The following is a 26,950-nucleotide window of genomic DNA, read 5'->3' as shown; positions in this document are numbered from 1 at the left end:
ACAGAAAAATAATATTCAAAAACCACATAGGGCATAGTCAAAGGTTTTCCCATTTCACATTTTTCAGTCTGTAAAAGAAAGCTATTAACTCCACAATACATATGAATGCATTAAATCAGCTCAGACAGCTATTGTTCTCTCTCACCATTTCTACAGAAATATCAGTGTTAGTAAGTTTTGTATTCATCAATATTCTCTGAGCCTCAAAAAAAGATGTTCAGGCATTCTTGTGTTTTCTCCAGCTTAGACTATCTGATGTCACAGCATACAGTGGAGAAACGACTGCCACCAGAACTGCTGATACCACAAACCAAAATTCAAGACAGCATTACACAGAGAAAAAGCAGTCCATGTAAACAGAACAACATGAGAATAGTAAAGTTTTAGGAACATTGGGTGCCAAATAAGCAGATACTTTTACCTTGATCTGCAAAACATCAAGTGGAACTGTCTCTCCCTTCAAAATGGCCAGTGTAGCATTAGTAATATGTCTGCAAAACAAACAGGAAAGAAACAAAGGAAAACAACCAGGAAGGAAGGAAACAATTAAGATGTAAAATTACACTTTTTTTCAGCAAATCCCACTATGAGTCCAGGTGTGGCTTTTTCGCAGCAAACAACCACCTCAGGGAAAGAACTCTGACAAAGTCTGTGTCCTAACAAACAGCAAAACACCTGAAGAGCAAAAGGAAGTTCTCAGCCTAAGCTTTTCAGAGATTACTCCTTCTTCAGCTAATCTGGCAGATCACACGCCAACTCTGTTACTTCCTGCTGTTTTGGATACTTAACCCACTATGGACTCAAATCATGGTTTTATTTTATTGGTGGCAAGTGTAACAACCTGGGAGGGAAGGGGATGGTCATGACACTGGTCTCAAATCATGTGTCTGGGACTCAATTGCCTTAGTATGTTAATTTGTTTTGAAGGTTTTAATCAACATAAATCTACCTATCAGCAGTGCTCATGTGGTTTTAATCTCCATTAAGTTGTGGACAGTTGCTAATGCACTTTATCATTTCAAGTTGTAAAGCGTGGCACTAGAGATTTTGTAACCAAAGTGTTCAAGTTCATAAAGCAGTCTCTATGTTCAGACCTTGAAGCATATATTTCATTAAAACTCCTTCCTTGTTTTCAAAGCTGGGTAAAATTTAAAGTCCACATTGCGCACATTTCCAGTGTCTCAGCTGGACAAGGAAAAAAAACCAAAGAAAACCAAATGCAGTTTTCAGATGCTGCCCAATATTCACATCACTCAGCAGGAGAAATTGTCCTTGGCTTCATCAGGCTTGGAATACTGAGACAGAGAAGGAAGCTGTTCTTACCTCTGCCCTTCTTTTCTCCTAACTCTTACCTTTCTGTAAGACCTCTACACTTCCTACACTTCAAAGGTAAGATCTAATAGTGCTGAAGGAACCAAAGCCCAAATATTTCTTTTTAAAATATCACTTCTACACTTAAGTCAGGTTCTGTTACTGGTGTGGGTTGTTAAGCAGCCTATTGACCAAATTCCTTTCAACTTCACCAATATGCTGCAGTCGCACCTGCACAGTTCATTACCTTGGGACAAGAAGATCATTCATTTCAAACAGCTTCTTTAGAACCCAAACATAAATTATTATTTTAATCTTAGCTGCTGATTACAGCCTTGTCCATCTTGCCAAGCTTCAAAGCACTCTGGTAGTTTTCATGAAGGATGTTATGCCAGTTGGCTCCTGGGTTTTATGTATGATGGATACCAGCAAGGGTTCCGCAAAGAAGAATGTTAATGAGTTACTGGGAGAATCAGAGTGAACAGATTTCAGGAGAAAGGAGCAATATATTCATTAGTATGGGAGAAGAGGAAGGAAAAAATTGAAAAGAAATGAAGTGTGGGGAAAAGAAAGATTAGTTGACTGGCCTTTTTACTTTAGAAGTGGGCAAAACAAACTTACAACAAACTGAAATGGAGGCAACAGATACTGCCAGACTGGATCATATCCAGGATGCTGACAGATTCAGGTTTTGGAGAGTTGCCAACACCACTCCCATCACAGGGATGGGCGAGAAACCCTGCAGAAGTCAGTAATGGGATCCAATCTTCCCCATAAAGATATTCTTGTATGCCTTATTCTGCAGGTGCTAACCAGGTTATATGCAGACTGGTTTCTAGAATTCTTAAATTGGAGAAGAGATGGAAAGAGGGTTTTTTTGTTTTATTTTGTCATATCCCTGCTATTATATTTCTAACTACTCCTAAGAGTTTTGATTATTTTTTTTTAAACATGCCAAACCCTGAGTATCACATGACCACAGAGAAATTAGCCACAGCAAATGATTTCATGTTCTAATAATATATACATTTCCTTCTTTTAATTTTTAGTCAGTTTTTAGAAGTCATTAACTCAGGGAAGTCCAAAGAATCATCAGGCTCTGCCCAGAGACTGCCAACTTCTATGTAACACAGAAGAAAAAGAAAAGTATCAAGCTACTGAGAAGCACTACTTCTTGAAAACAAACAAACAAAAAGCCCCCTTTCAGGGACAAGTAATACTTACTGGACTTGGTTCGTGCTCTCAGGGTAGAGCGTGTGGCTCAGAGTGCAGGTCTTCCCAAGAGGTATGAATCCTATAGGGATCTTACTGAAGACAGCCTGGACACAGGAGGAGACTAAATTAACATTTGCATCAGCTGAATGAAGCTTCCTGTGTGGAGATCACAGCTGCGCCTGATATCACCCCTTTGGCATTAAGCAGCCAGGCCCTTCCTTAAATGAGGCAGTAATACATAATGACTCAGAACATGGCATCCGAATCTGTGAATCCACCACTGCCAACTGGGTCCAAAGGAGCTTTCTGTAATCATTAAGAGCATTGTTACATGCAGGTTGGCAGCCATGTCCTAACTAATGCATGGATTCTGTCAGCAATCTGCCATCTTTCTTAATACTGACAGTGGCATCACAAGCTCTGAATCTCATTTACCATTGCAGAAATCCCCCTCTGATAAAGTAACCTTGCATGGCAAAGAGATTTTCTCAGTTAAGGAAAGGAAATTAATTGATTCCTCTGGCATCCAAATCATGAAGCAGCAGAAGGTCTAATTTTTGGAAGTCATTGACCATGTTATTTTTCTGTACCACAGTTCAGCAAAAGGGCTTGTTGAAGGAGCATGTTATTATACTATACATTATAATAAACTGTGCTTCTTGAAGCATGTCAGCAAATCAATGTAAACTACCCTATATCACAACGTACCTTCTCCCTGCTGGGCACTGCTGCTAGCAGCACCATGATACTGCAAATCCGCACCGACTAAGCAATACCCCTCTCACTTCATGTCCACCCGCTCTCCTTTGCTATCTCTGTCACCTGCAAGTCTTAACACTTCTCAAACGCCCTTCTCTCATTTTCTTCAGAATTGTTTTACAGCATGCAGATGACAGGCTGTTTGCAGCTCATGCGGTCGTGCTCTGCTCCCCTGGCTGCTAGGAACAGGATTTATGGAGTACCTTGCATAGGCTCTTCTTATCCAGGCAACAGTGGTATGACATACCCAAGTAAAAAGGGAAGCAGAGCACAGAGTGAGGGGGCTGAACTGCAGATCTCTACTCCTAAGACAGTGATACGAAGGACAAGAAGAATTCCCTGGCCAAAGACATAAAGTGACACTACTACACTGCAGTATTCCACCCGAAACAGTGCCAGATGCAGAATTTTCCACACTATTGCAAATCAACCCAAGATACATCAAGATAGTAAGCAAAAAATAGAGAAAAAAATTAGCCAGTAAAGCCTCTAAAACTTTTCTTCCAGTATCTTCAGATTATAAAGGTCTCAGGGGCCAACTATAATAATATTAAATTTAAAAAACTGATGTCTCAAAATTGATACAGCCAGTGCCCCTTTAAAAACACTGGCTTGGTTGCAGAGTTTCTCTTGTCACATTCAGGCAAAGCAACTGCCTAAACAGATACAATTCTAGCTGCCAAGGATATCATCATAATCTTGTCTGGATCATTTAACTGAGTTTTTGCCAGCTCCTGCCAGAAGGTTTTGGGAACAATGATTCCCTCCTTTCTTCAATAACACTGTCCTCCCTCTTTAAAAAGAAAAATCACTCTCATTTCCATTCAGAGCGATCCACCTTGAGAGGTTAAAACTTGCTTTCTGCAGCCATCTGCATAGGTAGATATTAACTGCTTGAAAAAATGGCAAAGCAATCATAAAGTAATAGAGGCATGGCCATAACTGAATTCGGTTTCAAGCCTGTACAAATACAAGAAAAACATGTACTTTCGCCCAATGCTTCTGCCAAACAAAGCAGCATACACAGCTGGTCCATGGGTCTTTGAAAGTTGTGCATTTGGCTTCTCCACAGTCCCTGCTCTGACACTGGAAACTTCCCAAAGCCATGGCTTGGGAGCCATTGCACTCCCTGAGAAAGGGAATGAGGAACAATGGGCAGAATTGCAGGACACTAGCATGGCTGACTTATTACGCAGCAAGCTGGCTTCAGATTAGTAAGCAACACATCCGTAGAAGACAGTGAGGCCAAGAGATCACAGTGGCTGTACAAGACACTACCTCTAAGAAATAAACAAAATTTAAAAAGTGACACTTTCTCACCTCATCTGCTCTGCGGAGAAGTCCAGTTATGACCTGAAAAACATGGGAAATGCTCAGCTCTGAGAATTTTGTTTTTCAGTTACAGTAGAAAGCTATGAAATTCATACCCACATTTACTCTTTGGAAAAGATTCAAGGAGCAGCTACTCTTTTATGGAAGGTGCTACATGGGAAAGGAGGCATGTTCAGTGTGCAAACGTGGTGGAAATAGCAGGGTTACAAGTGCCCATGAGTGTATGCTGGCACCACAACCAATGCCAGCATAAACGTTTTAACACTGAATAATGCTCTGCGTAATGCAAAAATAGCACTGATCAGTGTGCAATTAACAATAATCAATTCTAAGGCTAGGAGAAACTTTCAGATGTATTCTGACCACTTTCTTTTAAGGTCATTGCATTTCATTTAGCCATTGCCTTATGAGGACAGTAGTTAGCATTCCAGGAAATACTTTAATAAAATACAGCCTTCCTTGAAAAATAGAGTATCCCCCATTTCTGCTGGTAGTTTGCTCCTGTCACTAATCATCTCGACAATAGGCATTTATTAAATACATACCATGCTTTGTTATCACTCCCACGTAATTTTTAAACTATTTGATTCCTACTTAGAAAAACATGCATTCCTCTTGGGGAGTACAGATAGGAATGAACTTTGAAAATTAAACCATTACAGCTACATTACACAGAAAGAAAAAGTTAGAATCATGTCTCCCCAAATAATTTTCTCATTCTAGAATAAAATTCTGGAAGATAGTTATGTCACACACTCTTTCTGCCCCCACTCCCATCATCACTTTTAGGCAATAACAACTAGCAGAGTTTTCTTGTGCCCAGAAGATTATAACATTGACTGAAAACACAGATACTAAAACGGAAAAATCTCTAGTAATACTTGTTATGATGTTTCTACATTACACAGATGCAATCTTCTCACCCTCAGCCTGACTATGGCTCTCAACAAACCAGGACAAAGCTCCCGCAGTACCTCTTGTACTGTGCCATCTCCTCCTGCAATAATGATCAGATCCGTGTTTTCCATCAATTCCAGCAGCTTTTTTGCTTGTCCCTCATAATCAGTCTGAAGAAACAGAAATCCAAATATGAGAAATCAAGTGACTATTTCTAGGATTTTTCTTCTACAGGAAAAAAAAAAGAATCATCTAGCCATTTGCTTAATAGTTATTCTCATATAGGCACACAGTACTGTATATTACCTACATTCACTGAAATTTCTTCAACTTAGAAAACAAGTCTGCTGCCTAATAGAATGTGTGCAAGCAAATGCACACACAAAAGCTAAATGAAATATCAGAGTAAATTTTATCCAGTAGATCTAGAATATGGCAGCAATAATCATATTTCCAGGTAGTTTTACACTGAAACAAAACCACAAGCAAATCATGCTCTTGCAGAAAAAGTCCCAACATCTTTAGCAGCCAAAGTGCTCCAGTGCATCTCCTGAAACACAGAATCAGCTACACAAAAGGCTACTGCCCAACAGCAAGCTGTTGACAACAGGTTTAGCGGTAAAGAGTACACTGATGTTCCAAACCATCAAAACAGTTTTCTGCAAAATGAATGTCTTTTACAGGGACACGTCAGCCTCAGTTACTGGCCCAGCCCTGTTTAGCTAACTTGTCAGGCCTGAAGCTACAAAGCATCAGTTTTAAGTCTTGCAAAATAATTTTTTCTCTTAGGGTGCGACTATGTATTTTCAACGCACAGAGAAAGGCATTAATAAAACAGCATTTTAACACTAAACCTTGTGAAAAAGATTCCAAGACAGAAAGATACATATTAGAGTACTTCACTGTTAGGAGACAGTGACTATTAAAGAATTCAAATATCACAGCCTCAAAAACCTGCAAAAAGATCAGAATCCCTTCATGTTTACTTGTTCTTCTCTTTCCAAAGAAAACCTCTCTGCTAATTTACACCATTTAGACCTCAGTGTTCTGCTTTCGTGATGGGAATGTTGAATTATTTGGGTATACACCGAGATATTTTCACTGTAAAAATAAAAGGTTATTTTTAATTAATCTGAACAGTTCCACTTCATGTCAAAGTTCCTCACTTCTGAATTCTGCAAGTTCAGGCAGAATTGACAATTTCAACAGTGACTGGCACGCACCACTAGCCAGCACTCAAATATTTAGAGAGTTTTCTCTCAAACATGAATTATAGAAGGGCTGCTTTAGACAGACAGACAAGCACATGTACTGCTTTAGCTGAAAATTAAAAACTCAGTACACAGTTTGTAAATTAACTGTGAATTAAAAAGAAAAAGATTAAGCACCAGCTTAATATCTCAGTATTTATTTCTTCCCACAGGATGTCTACAGGACAACTGAGAATTTCAAATGCATCCAGAATTTAATTTCAGTTCTTCACCATGAGAAAGCAGAGCAGACAATGTATCTATATTAGCAGAACCTATCAGTTCTTACCTTAACCACAGTTACATCCAAGCCTGATAAGTGCAAAATTGGAGCAGCATTCTTTTCAAAAAGGTTCCTGGCTTTGCTAGAAATAACAGAGTAGAAACTCTTTCATTAGTCTGGTGGCTAAAAAAATTAAAAAGGAAAGAAACAAATGAATAACAAGAAGATATCTACTTAAAAATGAGCATACATTCTACAAAATCAGTCACTCAACCTGCCAGTCAGGAAAGATGAGATTTCATTTGGTTCAAATGTATTACATTTCTAGACTCATATCTCAGATGTCAGTTTTTTGTTGCAGTTTTAATAAATGCGGAAGAGGTTATCTAGCTTTCTCCAAAAATAATTTAAAAAACCCAACAAAACAAAACAAGATCTCCAGAAAGAAATTTATTACAAAATTAATCACTTAGAGAGCACCAGGCTTTAAGACCACAAAGAAGGCCCATTTAGGTTTTCAGAAAAAAATATTTACTATTACATGCTATTAAGTAAGTTTAGAAGCAAAATTTTATCTGACCTTTTGTTATAGGACTGATACATTTTCTGCCTGTAACTGCATAATAAAATAATTATGCCATTAACTATAAATTGCTTACAGTAAGTAGAAGCATGAGACTAGAAGTCAGAGACTTAATTTCTTAACACTTTGCATTTTCCAGTCACGGGTGTTTTGAACAAAAGCATGTTAAGTCCAAGCACTTCCATGTCAGATATATTCTTCCTTTCATGTTACTAACAACTCCCTACCCCTCCCCAAGATGCAACTGATATGAAGCTTAGCTGATCAGCAGAAGCAGACACACATCACATCCAAGATTACTGTTTTTCTGCTAAAAAGCATGTAAAAATAGCAGCCAACCTCTTCCAGGAGTCCTGCTCTGAGCCCATATTTAGCCTCTCAGTTTGTGGGCACATCCCTTTCAAGGACAGGTTCCCACAGAAGCAAGATCACTGCTGGCTAACTTCAAGTCTTGAAGTAATCAAGGTCATCTCTTATTTCTATAGTTTTTGAGGATGGACATGCATCACATACAAGAGTTTGGAAGGAATACGAAGGAATTCCACATACGAAGGAATGACAAAGGCCAAAACACAGGATAAAAGAAAAATTAAAAATATACATATGTTTAGAAATCATTCTTTCAACTCAAGCATCCACTTCTATTTCTCATCCCAGTATTTTTGGTGAAATAAAATTTGGCATAGTTACATAGCACCAGCTTGGCATCAGAGGGAGGCAAAAATGAGCTCAAAAATCTGGCTGGCTTTTCTAGTGGATGGCAGAGCAAAAATACAGAAAGAGTGCCTCCCATATGAGTGTAGGGAAGAAGGAATTTTACCCTTTGCAAGCTGCTGGGTTGAGGAACACTGTTGCTTTCTTCAGTGGCATACTGGAAGGGATCAGCTGGTTGCCAAAAGCCTAAGTAAGAGAAAAAGAGCAGAGTTCAGTTTATCTTTTAAGCACATTGGAAACAGTTCAAAATAATGCATCTCTACAAACGTCAACGGGCTTTCAAGCCTCATGACATTCAAGTGACTTCCATCTTCAGCCATTGTACAGGTCTCCTATTCAAAGACCTGCGCTCTTAGCAACAGCTCACGCTACTGTTACAAGTCCATTTTTACAATTCCACCACCATTTAGTTTTTGTCAGCCCCTGGTTTTCTGCCATGGGCAGAAATCCAGGGAGCTATCCTTGACTCCAAGGTTACTCAATTTTCCTTCCTTATGTAGTTCTCATACACCTGCCTGCCACCTTCTTTCTGCATCTTCTTCCACTTCCATACTTCATTTCTTATATCTCTTCTGCTCATTTTTGTATTTTCTATACTGAATTTTTTGAATATATGAAAGATAATCAACAGAGAATCTGCCCTGACCTATAAGCAAGCTCACTGTTTCTCAGGCATTTTTTTTTCCTAATGTCTCCATATAAAAATCACTTAATTCCTCTTCCACTTTTAGCCCAATTCTCAATAGGTGCCTTGATTTTAAAATCTTCAAGAGTTACTCCACACAGCCTCTTGTACATTTTAGCCATTTGTACCTATTTCCATAGCTTTTCAGCACAGAAGAGGCACGAAAAGGCAAAGCTTCCATGCTTGTTACTTCCCGGTCTGCAAACCTCTTTTAGGTCATCTAAAGGCATCCTCACTACCACACCAAACCAAAGTGGTTTTGAGTACAAGGATGACAATGTATTCATCAGTACCATCCAGAAACCCCAGAAATAAAGTAGGAACAAAAGACTATTGAGCTGAACACAAGACATAGTCAACTGTCCCTGTTTCTCCCCCCGCTTTATCTTAAAAGTTAATCCTCCTAGCAGGAATTTTTATATTGAAAAAGGTGGACACTGTACAAAAAGCATAGTAGATTTTAGTGATCATTAGCTGTTTGAATTTATAATTAACTCCACTTGCCAACTTTGCTCAGGAAACCCCAATTAAAAGAAGTGTGCAGCTGGCTATGTTGCTTAAAACATTCAAATTTCTTCTTCAAGAAAGGAAAAGGATGAGAGAAGCTGCTGAGAGTAAAGGAATCTTCAAAGAAAGGGAAACAAATCAATAGCTCGCAAGCTTTACTCAAAAATCAGCTGGAAAACAGACCAACTTATTTTATTGCAACTGTTGGGCAGGAATTGGCAAATATAAGGGACCTCTAGCATGTTACAGCTGTTAGAAACAATTAATTATTTGCTTGGGGGGCACAATGTGATGTATTTCCTTGTTCATAAAGAGCACAAGGCTGTCCTGGTTTCAACTGGAATAGAGTTCATTTTCTTTCCAGTAGCTGGTATAGCGCTGTGTTTTGGATTCACTACCCGAAGAATGTTGATAACACACTGATGTTTTCAGTTGTTGCTAAGTAGTGTTTAGACCAAGTCAAGGACTTTTCAGCTTCTCATGCCCAGCCAGCAAGAAGGCTGGAGGGGTACAAGGAGTTGGGAGGGGACACAGCCAGGACAGCTGACCCCAACTGGCCAAAGGGGTATTCCAGACCAGGTGATGTCATGACCAGTATATAAACTGGGGGGAGTTGGCGGGGGGGGGGACGGACGACAGGGCAGGGATCACTGCTTGGGAACTAACTGGGCATCGGTCAACAAGTGGTGAGCAATTGCATTGTGCATCACTTGTTTTGTATATTCCAACCCTTTTGTTATTATTGTAATTTTATTATTGTTGCTATTATCGTTATTATTTTCTTCCTTTCTGTTCTATTAAACTGTTCTTATCTTAACCCACGAGTTTTACCTTTTTTTTTCCCCCCAATTCTCTTCCCCATACCACTGGGTGGGGGAGAAGTGAGCGAGCAGCTGTGTGCTGCTTAGTTGCTGGCTGGGGTTAAACCACGACAAAGGCTCATAAAGAATTTATGAGTAATGACATAATCATTTCTTTATGTAATATACTTAGATATTTATGTTACAAACAGGGGCATTTCTAAAGCAAATGCTGATTTTTAAGACAGGAAATAAAAAAATAATAATGCAACATTCCAGAAGCCTTTTTTTCAGAGCACAAAATAAGGAAAGGCAACTTAAAGCCAGACATTAAAAATGGTTATTAAATATATATATGAAGGTAAAATTTACGAAAGTCAATGCTTTTTTCACTTCCTTGTCAAATGCACACTTCCAGGTACTGCATTTCTGGACTTCTAAGATGACAATCACTATTTTGCAACTATGAAAAGCCCTTTATACAAAGGCTTTATATAACGCTTTATGAATACTAAGAGAAACTAAATTCCTTTACAGAAAACTGTCCCTGCTTCTCGGAGTGAATTGTTTGCCAGCTAAACAGGATCTCTTTAACACATGCCCAGAGTTCAGTAACAAGGTCAATCAGCAAGACCACATTTGCAAAGGAAGTCCACAGTCAGCTGACACTGGCTTATTCCAGAGAAGGAGGTGTAAAAGGTTTAAAATATGATAAATAGATTCTTTATTGTAGAATCTTTCTATGATCATTTGCCACCCCAAGGCTGTCGTCATAAACTGATACTTAAATTCAGACATGCATGGTGGAGTCTTTGCATGAAATACTGCTGTAGTGGATACTTTGGCATGAAGGTGGGTGCCTCATCAATTCGGTATCGTAACAGGCTTAAAAACTTAAAAATCTGATGTAAAAATAATAGGGACACCCCCCCACTTCACTCAGACTAAACTTTTTCTTGGGTGAGTCTGCCTCTGTTTTTTTCCCAGTACTTACAGAGCACTATAAATGCAAGTAGCATTTTTCAAACAATTACAGATTGTTGTTATTCTGAAGAACATAGTAGACATTTAATGCCTTACTGCTGTATTGCTGTGTGTTTTCAAGCAGTAGTTGGCACTGACACATCAGTGAGAATGGAAATTACAGCTAGAATTGATTACTAGGCTTTCTGGTTCATTCCTTTCTAATGCAGGAGTCTTCTGCAGGATGTTTTCCCAGGCTTTAACCACTGAAATTGTAGGAAGCTCTATTGACAGTGCTTTTGCACTTTCATTTATAAGAATAAGCCATAACTGAATAGATCCCATCATTTAATGACTGGAATTAAGAAACAGGAAAGTCAGAATTTCCACAACTTAACTATCTTCTTGTACCAATCTTTCCTTAGCAGTTACACCTTTTCGACAGCATATACACCTAGGTCTTCTAACTTCTCCATACATACCATTTCATCAGTGCCTTTTTAAAAAATTTTTTGATTTGGTCAGCATGCTTCAAATACTGAGGTATTAACTGCTATTTTTGGTGATATAAAAATCTTCTATCACTTTGATATTATGCAGTAAAAATGAATATTGAAAACATAAAAATCAAGAACAACTGATACTATTGAGTTGGAAATGCATTTGACTCTGAAGCTAAAAGCATGATTTATGAAAGCAGTATTTGCAGGGAAAGATTTTTCTTATTCTTTCATGAGACTTGAGCTCCCTTACATCTATTCTGGCATGAAGTTCCATTGCCCAAATCAAGTTGCTGTGAATATCTTTCCCTCAACAGCAGGCAGGCTAAAATTGGGATTATTCAGGTGCACCACAGAAGCAGAGTAATCTCAATGAAAGTTTTTTAATGAGAAAAATAATTTTCACCGTTCTTCTCAGGCCCCAGTACGTACCAATGATGGGAGCAGTGTTATACCCTGCAAAATCTCCAAGATCTGGCATGGAGAAGCAGGTTTAGAATAAACCTTATTTGTGGGAGGTAGAAAGACACTAAAAATCCTACAGCACACCACCAAGGTAATCAGAGCCAGTAAGCAGTACCTATGCAGTGGTGCCATCCATGGGCAGCAGCAGCTGAGCCCTGGAAAGACTGCTTACTAAGGACAAGATTTCTTTATAGGAATACTACAGTATGGGAATTTGATTATTGCTGGTTGCCCATGCGGGCCACAAACTAAAAAAAAGCAATAGTCAGTATACTCAGAGAAAAGTCTCTCTGAACACCAGCTTTCTTTTCGGTGGTCAGCAAACAGGTTGTCTCCATTAAGTTCCGAGGATGTGGGTCTCAAAAGCACTAGGTCAGTCATCACACTTAGTATCCTTGATAAAGTCACTCAGAATCGAATAGACAAGGGCAAGGTCTCTCCAGCTGAGCACTAACATGAAGCAGTTTGCACTGCTTCTGCCCAGACTACACCCACTGTGGTGGATCTGAGATTTCAGTCTCCCATCTTACCAACAAATCATCTTCCCACCAGAACTTTACAGGCACAGAGCAATTACACCTGCAGAAATGGAGGTCTGGGTAGCTACAGCAGTAAATAAGACTAGCCCAACAATAACAGCGCACCATCCATTGCAACAGCAGCGAGGGCACAAAAGGTACAGTACCCCTGCTGCAGGCCGGAGGCCTTGTCCACCCTTTGGCACTTTTAGCAAAAGAACACAGATGGCATCATTGTAAGGCTTGTCACGTAGAGAGGGCCCGCTGGGAAAATCTCAGGAGCCCTGCACAACCAAGATAAGAGGGAGATTTTAATCTAATTTTATCACTTTAAACGGTATTACCTGGGCTTCTTGGCACGCAGCTCTTCGTAGCAGGTTATCGCTATTAGGCAAGACAGAAAAGAGAGTGGACATTAGGTTGTGTAAGTTTAAAACAATTTGCTCATTTTTTACTGTAGGTACATACCCTTTTTACACACACTTTGCATTAAAATAAAAATATACAGGTTCTTTAAGACCTGTTTAACACATTTTAAGGATGAAACACACCCATTTAAGCATACGTGCATAATTTTTTTCTGCATATGCACACAAACACCCTTTCTATAGTAAAGAAAAGCAGAAAACAAAGACCAGGATGCCAAGCGTGCCAAGATTACGTAAGTGTCGTGGTTTAACCCCAGCCAGCAACTAAGCACCACGCAGTCGCTCACTCACTCCCCCCACACCCAGTGGGAGGGGGGAGAAAATCAGGAAAAGAAGTAAAACTCCTGGGTTGAGATAAGAACGGTTTAATAGAACAGAAAAGAAGAAACTAATAATGATAATGATAACACTAATAAAATGACAGCAGTAGTAATAAAAGGACACTGTATAACTGTGATTTATTTTTAAATTGCTATATAACTGTACTCCAGATCTAAGGTGTGGTTTTTTCCAACGTTAATACTGCCTGTATTTCCACTGGCAGTATAGAAGGGATTTAGAATAGACTTAAGTGTCACTTCCACAGACTTAAATCTTTGCGCATTATAATTGTGAACTCCCCTCTACGTCAGTTTGTCAGCTGAACATATGATAATGCAGCATCTATCACCCACCTAGGTCTGAGCATGGCCTAAAGCAGTATCTCAGAGAGGTAAAAATCACTCAACTCACCTAAGCGAAGTTTAAAAACAAAGAAGAAAATGTCAGTATTAGATATGTCACTGACGGTAATTTCAGAAATAAATTTCAGACTAATCCTTGTGCTTATCATTGGTGACAGACAGCGTTAGCAAGGTGACAAGCAGGGTATAGTTGGCAAGCAAACTGGAGACAGAGCTACTGAGCAAGGAACAAAATTCCATTCTTCCCCAGACCAAAAAATGCCCCATTGGCCCTTGCAGACAAAACAGGGAGTCCTGTTCTGCAGTGCCCGAAGTCTCACCTGTGTTCTAGATACCAGACACTCCTCCATCCTTGCTAAAACCAAAAAACTCCTTCAGATTGCCCTTGCCAATACCTGGCAAGACAGTATATTATTGTCTCAAATATATCAAGTACAAAACCCCTAATTATAGTCAGCATACCAAAATGAATTCATTATACCAATTAAAAGGATTCAAGGCCAACCAGGAAAAACAAGTGACTAGGAAAGAAGCATACTCCTGCCACAAAGTATAGCTCATCAGGCCAAATCCTGCAATGGAAATGGCAGAAGAGAAGGCAAGGCCTTGGTCAGACCTCTGGACCCAAATATGAATGCGATCATTTTCATGAGTTTACAGTATTTATCTGTCACTGGAGCTATATAAGCTGCTCTTTTTGGCATCACCAAAGGAGAAGTAGGGTGACTTCAGGTGAGATAGAAAGTTGGGTTCTGAGAAAATAACACTACAGTAAAAAAGCCACAGGTTTATTCCCGGTTATAATAAAGAGACAAAGGAAGAATTCAAGCATGGAAAAAGAAAATATGTGAATAATACCTCACCAAGATAACAAGTAACTGGAATGTCTAAAAGAATTTCCTGAGAGGCATGCTTTTAACTCTCATGTTTGCTCCTTAAAACCAAAGGAATAAGTTATTTGTATTAAACACCTGAAATATTACTTAGAGGAGTGACAGACTTGGTTTTGATTGCAGCAATATAATGAAAGCGCACTAGTTAAAATAACTATCTCTGAAAGGGTTTGTGTTCCAAGCTAAACAACATTGACACAGCTAATTGCAGGTCAATCAAGACAGCATGACAGGCTAAGTCCACACTGCGTTGCTGAGGGCACAAGCCCTCATATAGGGACTTTTTTCCCCCTCTGTGACTACGTGTGGCCAGAGCAAACACAAAGCAATTGCAATTTCAATGAATAAACTTTAATTATGGGATATCAAGAAAATCCCACTATCAAATGATGGCTGCACAGTTGATGTATTTGAGAATTGCTGTCCTAACCTTATTAACAAATTCTAATCAAATCCATGTTATCTGTTTACTTCACATTGATGCTATTTTGTTCAGAAGTCAAGCTGTGTCACATCGTCAGCCAGTATGTTTTCCTGGTGCCCACAACCTCATGCTGCAGTGTTAATCACCTTTAAAATGGAGTCAGGCACAACTTTTCAAATGCAAGGAAAAAATACCATGCTCTCTGCCCAACCCGCAGAGACCCTCAAAACAACTGTCAAGGATGCAAGCTTGATTCAGCTCAACAGAGTCTTAATCATAAAAATTAGGCTTGACTGTTTAGATGTCAACATTTAAGCTTAGTTTCTCCTGCACTGAAGCACTTAACAGAAACAGAAGTCTACCCTGACACGTATCATTTTGGTGTCAAAGGAAAGGTTTAGGTTCTGAGACCAGAAGAACCATCTACTGTCCAGTAATTTATAGGTTATTTGTCTCACCTCTCCAGTAGCACAGCACCCAGAATCCCATGTCATCTCAGCCATACTCATAGGATTCCCATTGATTCAACTACCACATGTATTTCGAAGTCATCTGAGTTTGCTTAAAGATGTCCCAAGTTTGGCTTAAAGATACCAGGTAACAGGAAAACTTTTATTTCCTTAAAATACTATGTCAACACTTAACTATCTTCACACTTAAGAAGAAAAAGCACAAGTGTGCTCACAGGGGTGTATCTGTGAGAACAGCAGTCCTCCTCCTGTATGACAGCTCTTGCCTTTACTCATCTCATATGGCTTACCTGAAGTACCACAAGTGGGTCTGGAAGTCCTCTGCAGGTCATACCAATTGGTAAATATAGCTAGAAAAGTGTTAAAAATAGCAAAAAGGTAACTTCTTTAAGTCTTCTGTCTTGGTACATATTAGATTATCAAAAATAGCTGTGTACCAGCTCCCAGAGAAGAAGAGACTTTAATAATAAACATAAGATTTTGTTGATTTTTCATACTTTTTTGACTAATATTTTGCAGTAACAAAGCCTTTTCAATGACACTTGAACGTGAGCAGGTGGAAGCTAAGGGAAATTGCTGCACTGTCTTTAAAGAACACACAGAGATTTCTTCTGACGTGCACCATATCCACAGCAAACTAAAAATCAATTTTTACTTTACATTTCCCCTAAGGGCTTATAGACACAACTCCTGCCTTAAACCGAAACAGACGTGCAGTATTGCATCTGCTGGCCAACACCAGGGCTGCCTTCCCACTGTGAGAATTAAGCATCACACAGCTTACAACTGGGCCAACTTGCTTAAGCAGTAAAAAATTGGGAGACAGAGAGGAACAAGCAGTGGCAGTGGGGTAGGGAAGAAAGAGGATGTCCTAAGCTGGACCCGTGGACAGAACTTTGACTGGTTCAACAAAGATATCAGTCAATCCTGCAAGGCCAGCAGCCACAGCAGTGCAGGCTCTTCGGAGAACAGAGTAGGCTTAAGCCAAAGCAAGGAACCAATGCAGAAAGAAAGGAAGAGCAACTGTCCAGACCTCAGCACGCACCAGCCGTGTCGGGCTGCCAGAACACACGGGGCTGTGAGAGCGCAACATCCGTACAACCCGCTTGAACAAGGGCTGTTCTGATTTGTCTGCAACATCCCCAGTGCAGGACTGGTGGCCACTGCTCCTGTCCTAAGCATTCTCAGCTAGCATAGGGAATTAACACTCTTACCTATAAGCACACAGACCCACACAATTTAGTACGTATGCTCCTCCAGCTGAGCCTGCATCCTCTGCCCAAGTGCCAGCAGAGGCCAGGGCGGAAAGTACGGTTCCCACAATGAAAGGTCAGCCAGGGCAGCAACGAACTCCACAAGGAGAAGACAGCAAACACAAACCGAAGAAGCTGTTTGAGGCCCACAGCTGCAGCGAGGGAAAGCCTTTGTCTTGGAACCAACCAAAGCAACTCCTTTGAAAGTGACCATATTACAAATGTATAAAGAAACTCAGGTATGAGATCCCATTTCAAAATGGGTTATCAGCATTAAAGCTAAGACTATTAAGTATATTCAAGCAAGAAGCAGCCTAAAAACTCTCCAGTTCAGTGTCTGCATCAAAACACAAGAGTTTTGTGAGGAGAAACTTGACCAAAGCTGTGCATATAGGATCACTCCTCAAGAGCTGTAATAGAACTCCTAAAAGAGATTTTATCTTAGCAGAGAGCTTTTTGGCTGCTTCCAATACAGCAAGAGCACAGCATCCTCTTTGCTGCATATCAGCGTTACTTCCAGCTTGCCTTTGGAAGGGCAGGAAAGACAAATCTTAGTTTTCATCGGCTTTACCCAAGACTCAGAATTTATACTCTGGTTTTTTTTGACAAAGTTTTGATGAAATAAGTCGGCCACTAAGGAAGTATATGCAGAAAGGTGACAAAGGGAGTTATCAGCTGGCAAATGCACAGAGGCTAACATTCAAATTATAGATAACAATAAAACTCAGATTACTGGCAAGCAGTCAAAGGCCCAGATGCCTTGCCAGCATTTTCTACGGAAAAAAGTCAATACTTTAACATATACAGAGTAAAACTGAGTATCTATCTGATGAGTCCACCGTCTCAGTACAAATATCAAGGGTCCCCATCCTGACAAAGTGATGATCACTTACCCAGTGACACCACTGTAACAGTCCGGCCAAATCTGACAATCAATTAAGCTGATGTCCATCATGCCAGAGATTAAATTTCTGCTGATTTGACATAGCTGGTGACTCACTGCACCACCTGGATACATAAAGAACAGCAGCAGCTCAATTCAGGAAAGGTGACCCAGGACATAAAGGTGAGAGGGGCTCCCAAACTTGGTGGAAATCTTTAAACAATCATATGGTATCTTTATCTGCAATCAACCTTAAGTGTATATGTTAAACAGAAGTACGTTACTGTGTATAAGCATGTATCCGACAATCTGCATACCCTTTAAGCTTCAATCGAGTACATTGAATTCAGTGTCCCTTGTACCTGTAGTATGATATGCTATAGATTAAAATGATGCTAATACATAAATTCATACAATCCAGAGAAATTAAAGGGAGACAATCTCACGTGACAACACTGAGTTATCTTCTTAATTCTCCAATACTACAAGAGTATATTCTATTCTAAATGCAAGATAATGGATTTTTAAACCATATTCTTTTATGAGAAAGAAAGGAATTTTAAGACTCACTAAGGTTTTGTAAGAATAGCAATAGGGTTTTAGTTAACAGTAGTTCAGCCAGACATAATGCCTATCATTTTACACATGAAAAACCTTTGCCACCTTCTCATCAATGTCTCTTTTGAAGAGGGACCTTCCGTTATATTACATACTTAGAAGGGCTGAATCACAAATGGGCGAGGGGGAATCAGCACAAGGTTCCTCTTTACTCTTCACGTTCATCCAAAAACCCCTTACTTTTAAATCGGTATTTGAACAAACACCTCCAAAGATGAAAGGCTAACACACTGATCCAGAAACTAAATGCTGCATGAAGAAAGTATCATACCAGACTGGGCTAAGAAGCTCCTCGACCTTTACAGTTATCATCATCCACAACCTTTAGACTAACTCAGTGATGAACCGTTACACTCCAGTGCCCCTGGAGCATCCACATCAGACCCCACATCACAGTCTGCAGGGTGCAGGAGATGGACACCCAGCTACATTTCCAGGCACGAAAGAGGCATGAGGAGCAAGTCTGGAAAAGGTAACATTCTTCTTGTCCACATTTGTCCACGTGGCATCCTCCAAAATCTTAAGGAAGTACTCCACAGCTCTTCTGTCCCTATGGGCACGTAGGGACTGCCTATAGAAGAATTGCCATTTATTTGCAGGACAGACTGTTATTTACAATAGCTCCACTTAATGCAGGCATCATAGCCTCTGCATCCAAAAGAAGGAGGAACCTTGAGAAGTCAAAAAAGCAAATGATCTTCTCCTTGCAAGAGAAATATCTTAGAAAATCCACTAGGATGGAAAAGCCAAGAAGAAAGATGCAGGATGGGGAAAAAAAAAATTTCTTCAGCTGCAAATAAATGAGCAACATCTCAGACAGCTAATTCCAAGAAGTCACAGGCTAATCTGAACTGATGCTGTGCTAAAGCAAGCCCCTTCGTCAGAAATTCCAGTGATGCCAGAAACCGACGCACAAGACTTCGCTAAACCTTTAATCTGTTCTAAAAGGGCAAATGTAAGTCTAGTCAAGTATGCCTCACGCATAGTAATTTAGCCTCTGATGTTGATAACAGCAAGCTTCATGGCTAACATAGCCCATACGTGATTCCTTCATTAACTTCTTCAAGGGTTACCTGCAACGGTTTGTGCACGGGGCAAAAGGCACCTCTCCTGCTCCTCAGCATAACTGGTACATAAACAAAGAAACTGGGAAGAGGGAATGTACAAAAAAAACCCCCATCAAAAGCCATTACCACATTTGGAGGCAAAACAAGCTGCAAAGGGGGATCCTGGCCTATTCCCTGATGTCCAACAGCTACAAGGTAAGGCCTTCACTGTGCACAGAGTACCATGAAAGGGCTGCTGAGACCACCTTTGAATTTTTACACTCTTGCCATCAGGTTCTTCTGTCACTCCTCATTTTTTCTTTTCTGTGGCTAAAACAATCCTCCGCAGAGAAATGGCTAAACGGTTGTCACTTTCTGCAAACAGTATTTAAATCTCTGAAAGCAGTACTTTACAGCTGTGCTTCAGTCTACATCAAAGTCACACAGAGCTGTTTGTCATCACAGGATTTCCTACCTTGCATTTCCAATGTCTGGTAAGGAAATGCTGTATTTTCCCTTACAGATAAAAGGGGAGATTGGAGAATAGGATGTGTAAACATTTTTTTCCCCACTACATCATCTGGGTTAAAGCACTATGCCTACACTTGGTGCAAATAACCTCAAAGCACTGAAATTTACATACCAAAAGTTCCCTTTTTGTTTGTTTGCCTTTCATATTTTCCTCCTCATTCACCACCATATCAGAACAGTACGCATCACGTTCTCAGTGATCATAAAATGTTTTTACAGTTAATCGCACAGGAAATCAATACAGTTGAAACTGACAGTACATAGGCACATGAACTCCCAGAAACAACAGATATGAAGGGGAGACTGGTTGTGTCTGACGCTGCTCCTAGGCCTCCTCAAGTGCCCACTCTCCATATGCACAAGGAGCAGATACAGTCTTTTTCTTAATGCTCTATTTCAGTAGGTCTCCATAGTACCCAGGCCCGACATGCACTCTGCTGTCATTAGTATCTGTGGCAACAGAAGACCAGTAAAGAGGCCACTTGTGTAAGCAGGGTACCTGGGAAGGTCACGGGCTGCTCTACCCCACCAGCCAGCCCCTCATATGAATGCCACCAAACAATTTCTTCCTCCTCATTTTGTACATTCAGTTTATTCTTTTGGCTAAGAGATATCTAGAATGATAGAACTTCAAATAATTACTCATTTACATTTTGCTATTTTTTCTGAATTCAAAGTTCAAGTTCAGAGGGAAAAATGGAATGCAAGCTCAAGGACCCACTGACATTACATGAAGGCATCACAAAAACTCAATCTGCTTAGCACAAATACTTCTGCTTACAACACAGCAGTACATTATGTACTTTTTTTCTGTCTGTTGGTCCATGTAGCCATACGCATGAAACCATGACCTTGTCACCACAGCTTTCACACAGTTATTCTCCATCTTACCATAGCCTGCCCTATAATCAGCAATTACAAAGAAAAAAGTATGGAGGGAAGAGTTTTTTTGCTGCTTGCCCTGCAGTCAACTGAGCCTTAGTGCTTCAGGTAGGAAGTAAGCAACTAAAGCAGATGTACCATTCAAAACAAAGACTGATTTAATGCAAAAGTCCCGAGGCAAAAGGAAATAAAGAAGTAAAGTATACCAAACAACATAAACAGATTTGTTTTCCTAAGTCTTCCACTGAGGCTTTGGCAGCATTTTAATGTAAGCAGAAAAGAACACTGCTAAAATCATGACTTAACAATTAAAAAGACATTAAGACAGTGACAGAATAAACCGCAGCACCAAAAGTAGCAATTTTAAAAAATAATTTGGCTGTACTTGGATTTTAGTCAAATGTATTAACCATAATCTTAAAGGACAGGGATTAAAACATAAGCCTAGCTATTTAAAAATTGTGAGGGTCGATATTGCTTACTATAAGGAACATTCGCTCCACAGATAAACAGTGGAAACGACACCCTACTAGGTATGACTTATGTTAGCAGTACTGCTGCTGCAGGGGTTGACGGGCTCCTTCTGTGGAGCTAGGTGGGTGACAACAGCAAAAAGCGGGTGACAACAGCAAAAAGCGGGTGACAACAGCAAAAAGCGGGTGACAACAGCAAAAAGCGGGTGACAACAGCAAAAAGCGGGTGACAACAGCAAAAAGCGGGTGACAACAGGGAGGCACAGTGCAAGGCTGCTGCCAGTGCCGTGCCTCAAGAAAGGAACAAGTGCTCGTGCAACAGAAATGTGGCATCTTTCATGCGGTGTATGGCACGGTTAAAAGAAAAAAGGAGGCGGGGAAGCCCACGGGCACACGACCACCATGCTGTGATGGCCCCACTCTGCCCACGAAGGGGGCTTCCCATCAGCCTGGTACCACTGGCACCATTTGCAGGTGTTGGGCCTCTGGTTCCATTCATCCTTGTAACATTGGTCAAAAGCGAGCAAGCCGACGACACGCACCTGGCTGACGGCGTTTTTTTTGAAGTTAGAAGATGTAAACCTTTCTCCTCTCCAACAGCCCCCAGAATTACTCGAGCCACCCCGACAACACCTCTGTTTAAAACTACCGCCTGAACTAGCCCCAAACTTACAACAAGGCCAAGGTGGGAAATCACAAAAAGGCACCGAGCCTTCCTAAGCTCAGGGCTGCTGGAGGGGGAGGCAGAGCCACCCCCCGCTCCGAGGCGCCGGACCCCTCCGAGGGGAGACCCCCCCATTTTAACAGCAGCGAGGGGAGACCGCCTTAGGCAGAGAGGACCGGCAGCCCGGGCAGCCGAGGCGAACAGGGCAGCGGTGCCCTCACGGCCTGGGACCGGCCGCTTGTGAAAGCCCCGGGGCACACGGCGGGGCTGGGGGGGGCACGGCGGGGCTGGGGGGGGCACGGCGGCCCGGGTGTCTCTCTCTCCCTCCCGCCCCCAGCCGGCAGTTACCAGTGCTTCCCATAGAGCCAGTGCCCGCCCCAGCTCAGCAGGCAGACCCCGAACGTGGTTTTCTTCCAGTGATTCCTCAGGGTCGTCAGCGCTTTCGCCGCCCTGGCCATGCCGCCCCCCGGGGCAAACCGGCCGCCCCTCAAGATGGGCTGGCGGGAACCGACGCGTCGCCGCTCCCGCCGCCCGGCCCGGCTCGGCTGGAAACGGCTCCCCCGGCACCGGCGTTCCGCGCACCCACGGCGGGCCGGCCCCGCGGGGAGGCCAGGCGGGCCCCGCCGGGCTCCGGGCTCCGGGCTCCGGGCCCCGGCGTGGGGGGGGAGCCTCTCCCGGCCCCCGCCGTGCAGGTTTTGGCCAGCGCGGGGCTGAGGAGATCTCATCCCCCCTCCATGTTACTGTGCCCTTGCCTCAGGCCTCGTGTCGCCCGGGATTCAGTCCAGGCACCCCACCTCAGGTTAAGAAATAAAACAAACAAACAAAAGGCCCCAAGGAAAGGTGCTTTCACACTCACCTGTGTGCCGGCCTTGCTGTGTGGTCGTCCCCCAGCCCGCAGCCGTGGGGTCTTGCCAGCAGCCCCCCGCCACCACAAGCAGTGAGGGGAGCGGAGGCTTTCTGCGTAGCAGAGGATGAAAGGGAAGAGGTGGGTTTTTCACACTCATAGAAATATCCAAGGCGCTCCCCCCAGAAAACAACATTTCCAGAGGTTCACCTAAAAGAAAAGCTGCCTAGGAAGTACCCGGGGTTTGCTGTTTAAGCCCCACCGACGAGATGACCGTGAGCCCCAAGAGAAATGTCTCCAGTCACGCGCGGAAAAGAGACCGTCCTTGCGAGGATGCCATGGAGCCGTGACCAGCGCGAACGTCCTGCCAGGGCAAGGCGGACGCACGACCAAGTGGCGAGACCTGACCTCGTGACGGGAAGATTTTGGGTGGTGGTCCCCTCCGGCGTTACCTCTAGCCATGGCTTCCCGTGACGCCTGAAGGATGGCGAACAGCCTCAGGGGTTTCACAGAGGTGCCGAGGGGATGCACGCGTGGGTAATACTCAAAGAGACCGTGTCCTGTGAGTAGGGAAGACAGATCGTGGGCCGTTCAAAATGAACCGTTGGCTAAATCAGTGGTGTGAGGAAGCGACGCTGCTTTTGTAGACCACTGCCTCCCTCTTGACAGGGACACCGGCTTGCGGACTCAGGACAAGGATGCAGTCTGGCAGGGACCAGCAGGTCAGGATAATGAACGTAGCGCTGGACAGAAATTTTTCTTCAGAATGTTTTTTTTCCCCTCTTGCAAAATGCCATTTTCATCAAAATCTGAACATTTACAAGAATGTCAAAGTCAATAAAATGGCTTCTGTGTAAAAAGCTTCCCTAAATCCTTCTGCTTAATGGTGTCCAGATGGGATGTGAGTAGTAACATAAGGGGGCTGCTTGAAGCCAAATTTGGGACTCTGGGTATGCAAGAGTCTGTTCTGCAAGAATCAAGTTGATGCAGAAGACGGTCCAGAAGACACTCTGCTGTTAGTGATAAGGAAAGCAGATTAAACCCTATGGATTAGTTTCCCTGCTATGTTTGGGGTGTTTTTTTCTCTTCATTTTGTAGAGTAGAAGATTTGGGATTTGTTTTTTCTAAGAAAAACATTAAAGAGTCAGCTCCTGATGAATATTTCAGGCACACCCTTATCCAGTAGCCATTGCATCCCACTTAAATATTCCAGGTTCATCTGTCCAGTGCATCTCAGTGTGCTGAGTACACGCATTTGATGTGCTGCTGAACGTTCCAGGTGGCGTGGAGTGATTAAATGTCCTACTTTATTTTTTGGTCTTGTCCTACTTTTTGTGAGGATTCAGGTGGTGTGGCCGACTGCTAACAGCAATGACAGCAACAGATATTAGTGCTCTCATCCTGCTTTCCTTAGCTTATGAAGAGATTGTGTGCTGATAAATACTTTTCAAATTCATAATTCTCATGAGGTGCCACAAATAATTTATAAGCATCTGTAACTTCCTATTTCACAACCAGCTCTACTGAGTACAGTTGTGTTTATTAACGATGCTTCCAAAACAAGCTTGAATTTTTGAAATAAAGCCTCTTTAGTATGCCAATACACATTCGGAGCCATCAGAAAAATGCTTAAATGTATGAAAGACCTGAATATCTCTAAAATGGCTGAATGGAAATTTTCCTGAGTTCATATGTGGGAAAACACATCAAAGTTAGTATAAATGAGAAATTTTAGCTCAAATACTAGTTGTCTTTCAACATCCCTAGCAGAGGGACTTGACCCTGCTCTGAGCAGGGTGGCTGGACTGGATGAGCTCCAGAGGTCCTGTCCCACCTCCACCACTCTGGGATTGTCTGACGTTATCTGAGAATGTGGGCTGGTGATTTTGAGATGGGCCTTTTCAAAGAGAACTGCCCTTAGAAGAAATAAACACTGTAGACAACAATGACAGATTGTGCACTTGTCTTAGTATTTGGCTTTACTTAGGATGCAGCAGCCATTCCGAAATCCCTCCTGGCAAACATGTACGTCCTAGTTTTTGGCTGTGGCTGTCTGATCACCCTCAAGGTAGATCACACCTGCCGTGCTGCTGCATGTATCAGGTACTCTTCTTTTAGCTCTCTTAGTTTTCTGCATGTCAGATCAATAGAAGTAGGTATTAGAGTATGTGCAATGGAAAATGAGAGGATAAAGGGTTGATCTTGAACATCCTCTAGATTATATATCATAGTAATTTTTTAGGCCACGTAAAATGACTGCTACCTTTTTCAGAAAGCTGCTCAGAGGAGGCTGGAATATGTGTTTTGTTTTCTTATGGTTGCTAGATGGTTTGTGTAAAAAAGAGTCATTCGAAAAGCTGCTCTGCAACTCTAATACTTGACTGGGGATGTGTCACCTAAAATTATCGCACAAGTTGTTTGCGAAGACAGGTGAGTGCCTCATCCCTGTTACTCGTGTCTGACCCATTTTTGAACTGCAATTTTTTTATCATCCTGTCTCTGCTATCAGAGCCGAGCCTGTTAGCAGAAGCCTCAAATATGTGACCATGCTTCAGGGACATATTTGTCTGTAACTTTGGGAAAGTCACATGCTCAACCATCTCAGGTCTCTTCTAAGTGGGGGAATATGGGTGAAACAGTAGGAGATTCTTCTCTACTACTTGGCAGCACCCTCCAATGGACAAGGACAGAGAATGATTTAGTCTCCTTTTCTGTCCAGCACAGTCTGTCCTCAGGTCCTCACCTCAGCTAACTCATCTGGGTTTCTGTTTTTCTCTCGTGGTCGTTTCTCTGGGAGTGAGATTGAACATATGTAATCATATTACTGAAGTCACTGGTTTCATCAGTTGGTATGTAGTTTTGAGTGGGACCTTCAAAATAAGGAACAGAAGTCCTGTTCACAGCCGCCACTTAGTAGCAGTGGGGCTTTCTTCAAATTCATGGTCTGGAAGCTAATTCTAGCCATGTCATCATGTGGTCTATAGGTTATCCTCATATGGCTGAACTGGATGACCCCATCCTACATCTTCAGTAAGTTCTATATCAGCACTGTACAAGGGCAGAGGAGAGGTTTTCCATGATGGTAACATGAGGGATATGTGCCCTTGTGTGCATAAAAGAAAGGGATATCCCCAGTCCCAAGGTAGTCGTTCTGTTGTCCTTACAGCGATGGAGAATTGAGACCCCTCTGCCTGCTGGTTATTCTGGCATTTGTGACTCAGCTAAGGGTGGGCTGAGGGTATCAAATAGAAGTGCTGTCAACCACATCTCCGGCCATTATGGTGATCATATGTCTTCAGGTACTTACTTACAAGTAAAATCCAAATAGCCGCTTGTATTGCAAAGATACCAAATTTATTTCTCTGTAGGAGCTGTGTGTTTGCTACACCAATATGTGTGTTTGTCCGTGTTCCTGCCAGACTGAGGCATCGTTGTTTCTGGTTGTAGTCTGCGCTCCCCCCCCGTCCGTCCCCCACTCCTCCTCCCTTGTTACACATGATTAATATCACTGTGGCCAGAGTGACAGGGGAGAGCATCTTCACACAACCTTCAAGCTTTTGTGCAGCTGATGAGAAAAAAAACCCAGACTCTAAATCTCTCCATGCCTCTGGCCCACCGAGAGAGGTTATAATTTGCTTTGCTTTAATTCTACAACACCTGAACACCAAGCATGGTATAAGGTGGGGAAGAGCCCTTTTCCTTGGTGGATGGGAGCAGGACCTGTGGGATGGGAGTTCCAGCCTTGCAGGTGCATCCACCTCCAGCTTTTCACTCCTTACAGACTGTGGGTACGGGGGGGGTGCTGCAGAAAGAGAGAGCTCTTTCTCTCCCTGTCTGGGTGGGTTCCTGTGCTAGCTGAAATCTCTGCTGGGCTTCCCAGTCAGTATTTCTCTGCTTCTGTTCTCCAGGGTTTGTGTCCAGGGCCTGAAGCTGTTCTTCTACCCCATGTCCCAGGTCCCTCTCCGTTCCACCCCTGGCCACCATCCTGTGTAAGAGAGGGGAGTGCTGCAGCCACTGAAGCTAATCAGAGAAACTTCCTGCCTGTGAGAGCAGAGAAAGTTCATGATGGATTCTTTTGCCCTCATTTCCAGCTCTGCCTGGAGGTGTGAGTCCCCGGGGTAGTCATGTCTGCAGTC

General features: G+C 42.2%; 1 protein-coding gene across 1 annotated transcript in view; it reads right to left on the bottom strand.

Moving 5' to 3' along the window:
- The window catches only part of AGK (acylglycerol kinase), a 37,791-nt gene extending 15,277 nt beyond the window's left edge, over positions 1-22,514 (bottom strand). Inside the window, exons 1-8 of the mRNA XM_075050777.1 lie at positions 22,319-22,514; positions 13,067-13,106; positions 8,391-8,470; positions 7,054-7,129; positions 5,592-5,684; positions 4,606-4,638; positions 2,536-2,630; positions 422-491 (exon numbers count right to left, since the gene is read on the bottom strand). Of these exons, the coding sequence (XP_074906878.1) occupies positions 422-491; positions 2,536-2,630; positions 4,606-4,638; positions 5,592-5,684; positions 7,054-7,129; positions 8,391-8,470; positions 13,067-13,106; positions 22,319-22,428 (597 nt within the window). The 5' untranslated portion in view covers positions 22,429-22,514. The remainder of the gene's footprint in view (positions 1-421; positions 492-2,535; positions 2,631-4,605; positions 4,639-5,591; positions 5,685-7,053; positions 7,130-8,390; positions 8,471-13,066; positions 13,107-22,318) is intronic.
- Between the last annotated feature and the right edge of the window lie 4,436 nt (positions 22,515-26,950).

Source organism: Buteo buteo, chromosome 19 (assembly GCF_964188355.1).
Source record: "Buteo buteo chromosome 19, bButBut1.hap1.1, whole genome shotgun sequence".
In the NCBI taxonomy this organism is placed as follows: domain Eukaryota; kingdom Metazoa; phylum Chordata; class Aves; order Accipitriformes; family Accipitridae; genus Buteo; species Buteo buteo.
The sequence above is the reverse complement of the archived record's forward strand: the minus strand, read 5'-3'. Positions and strand labels throughout refer to the sequence as shown.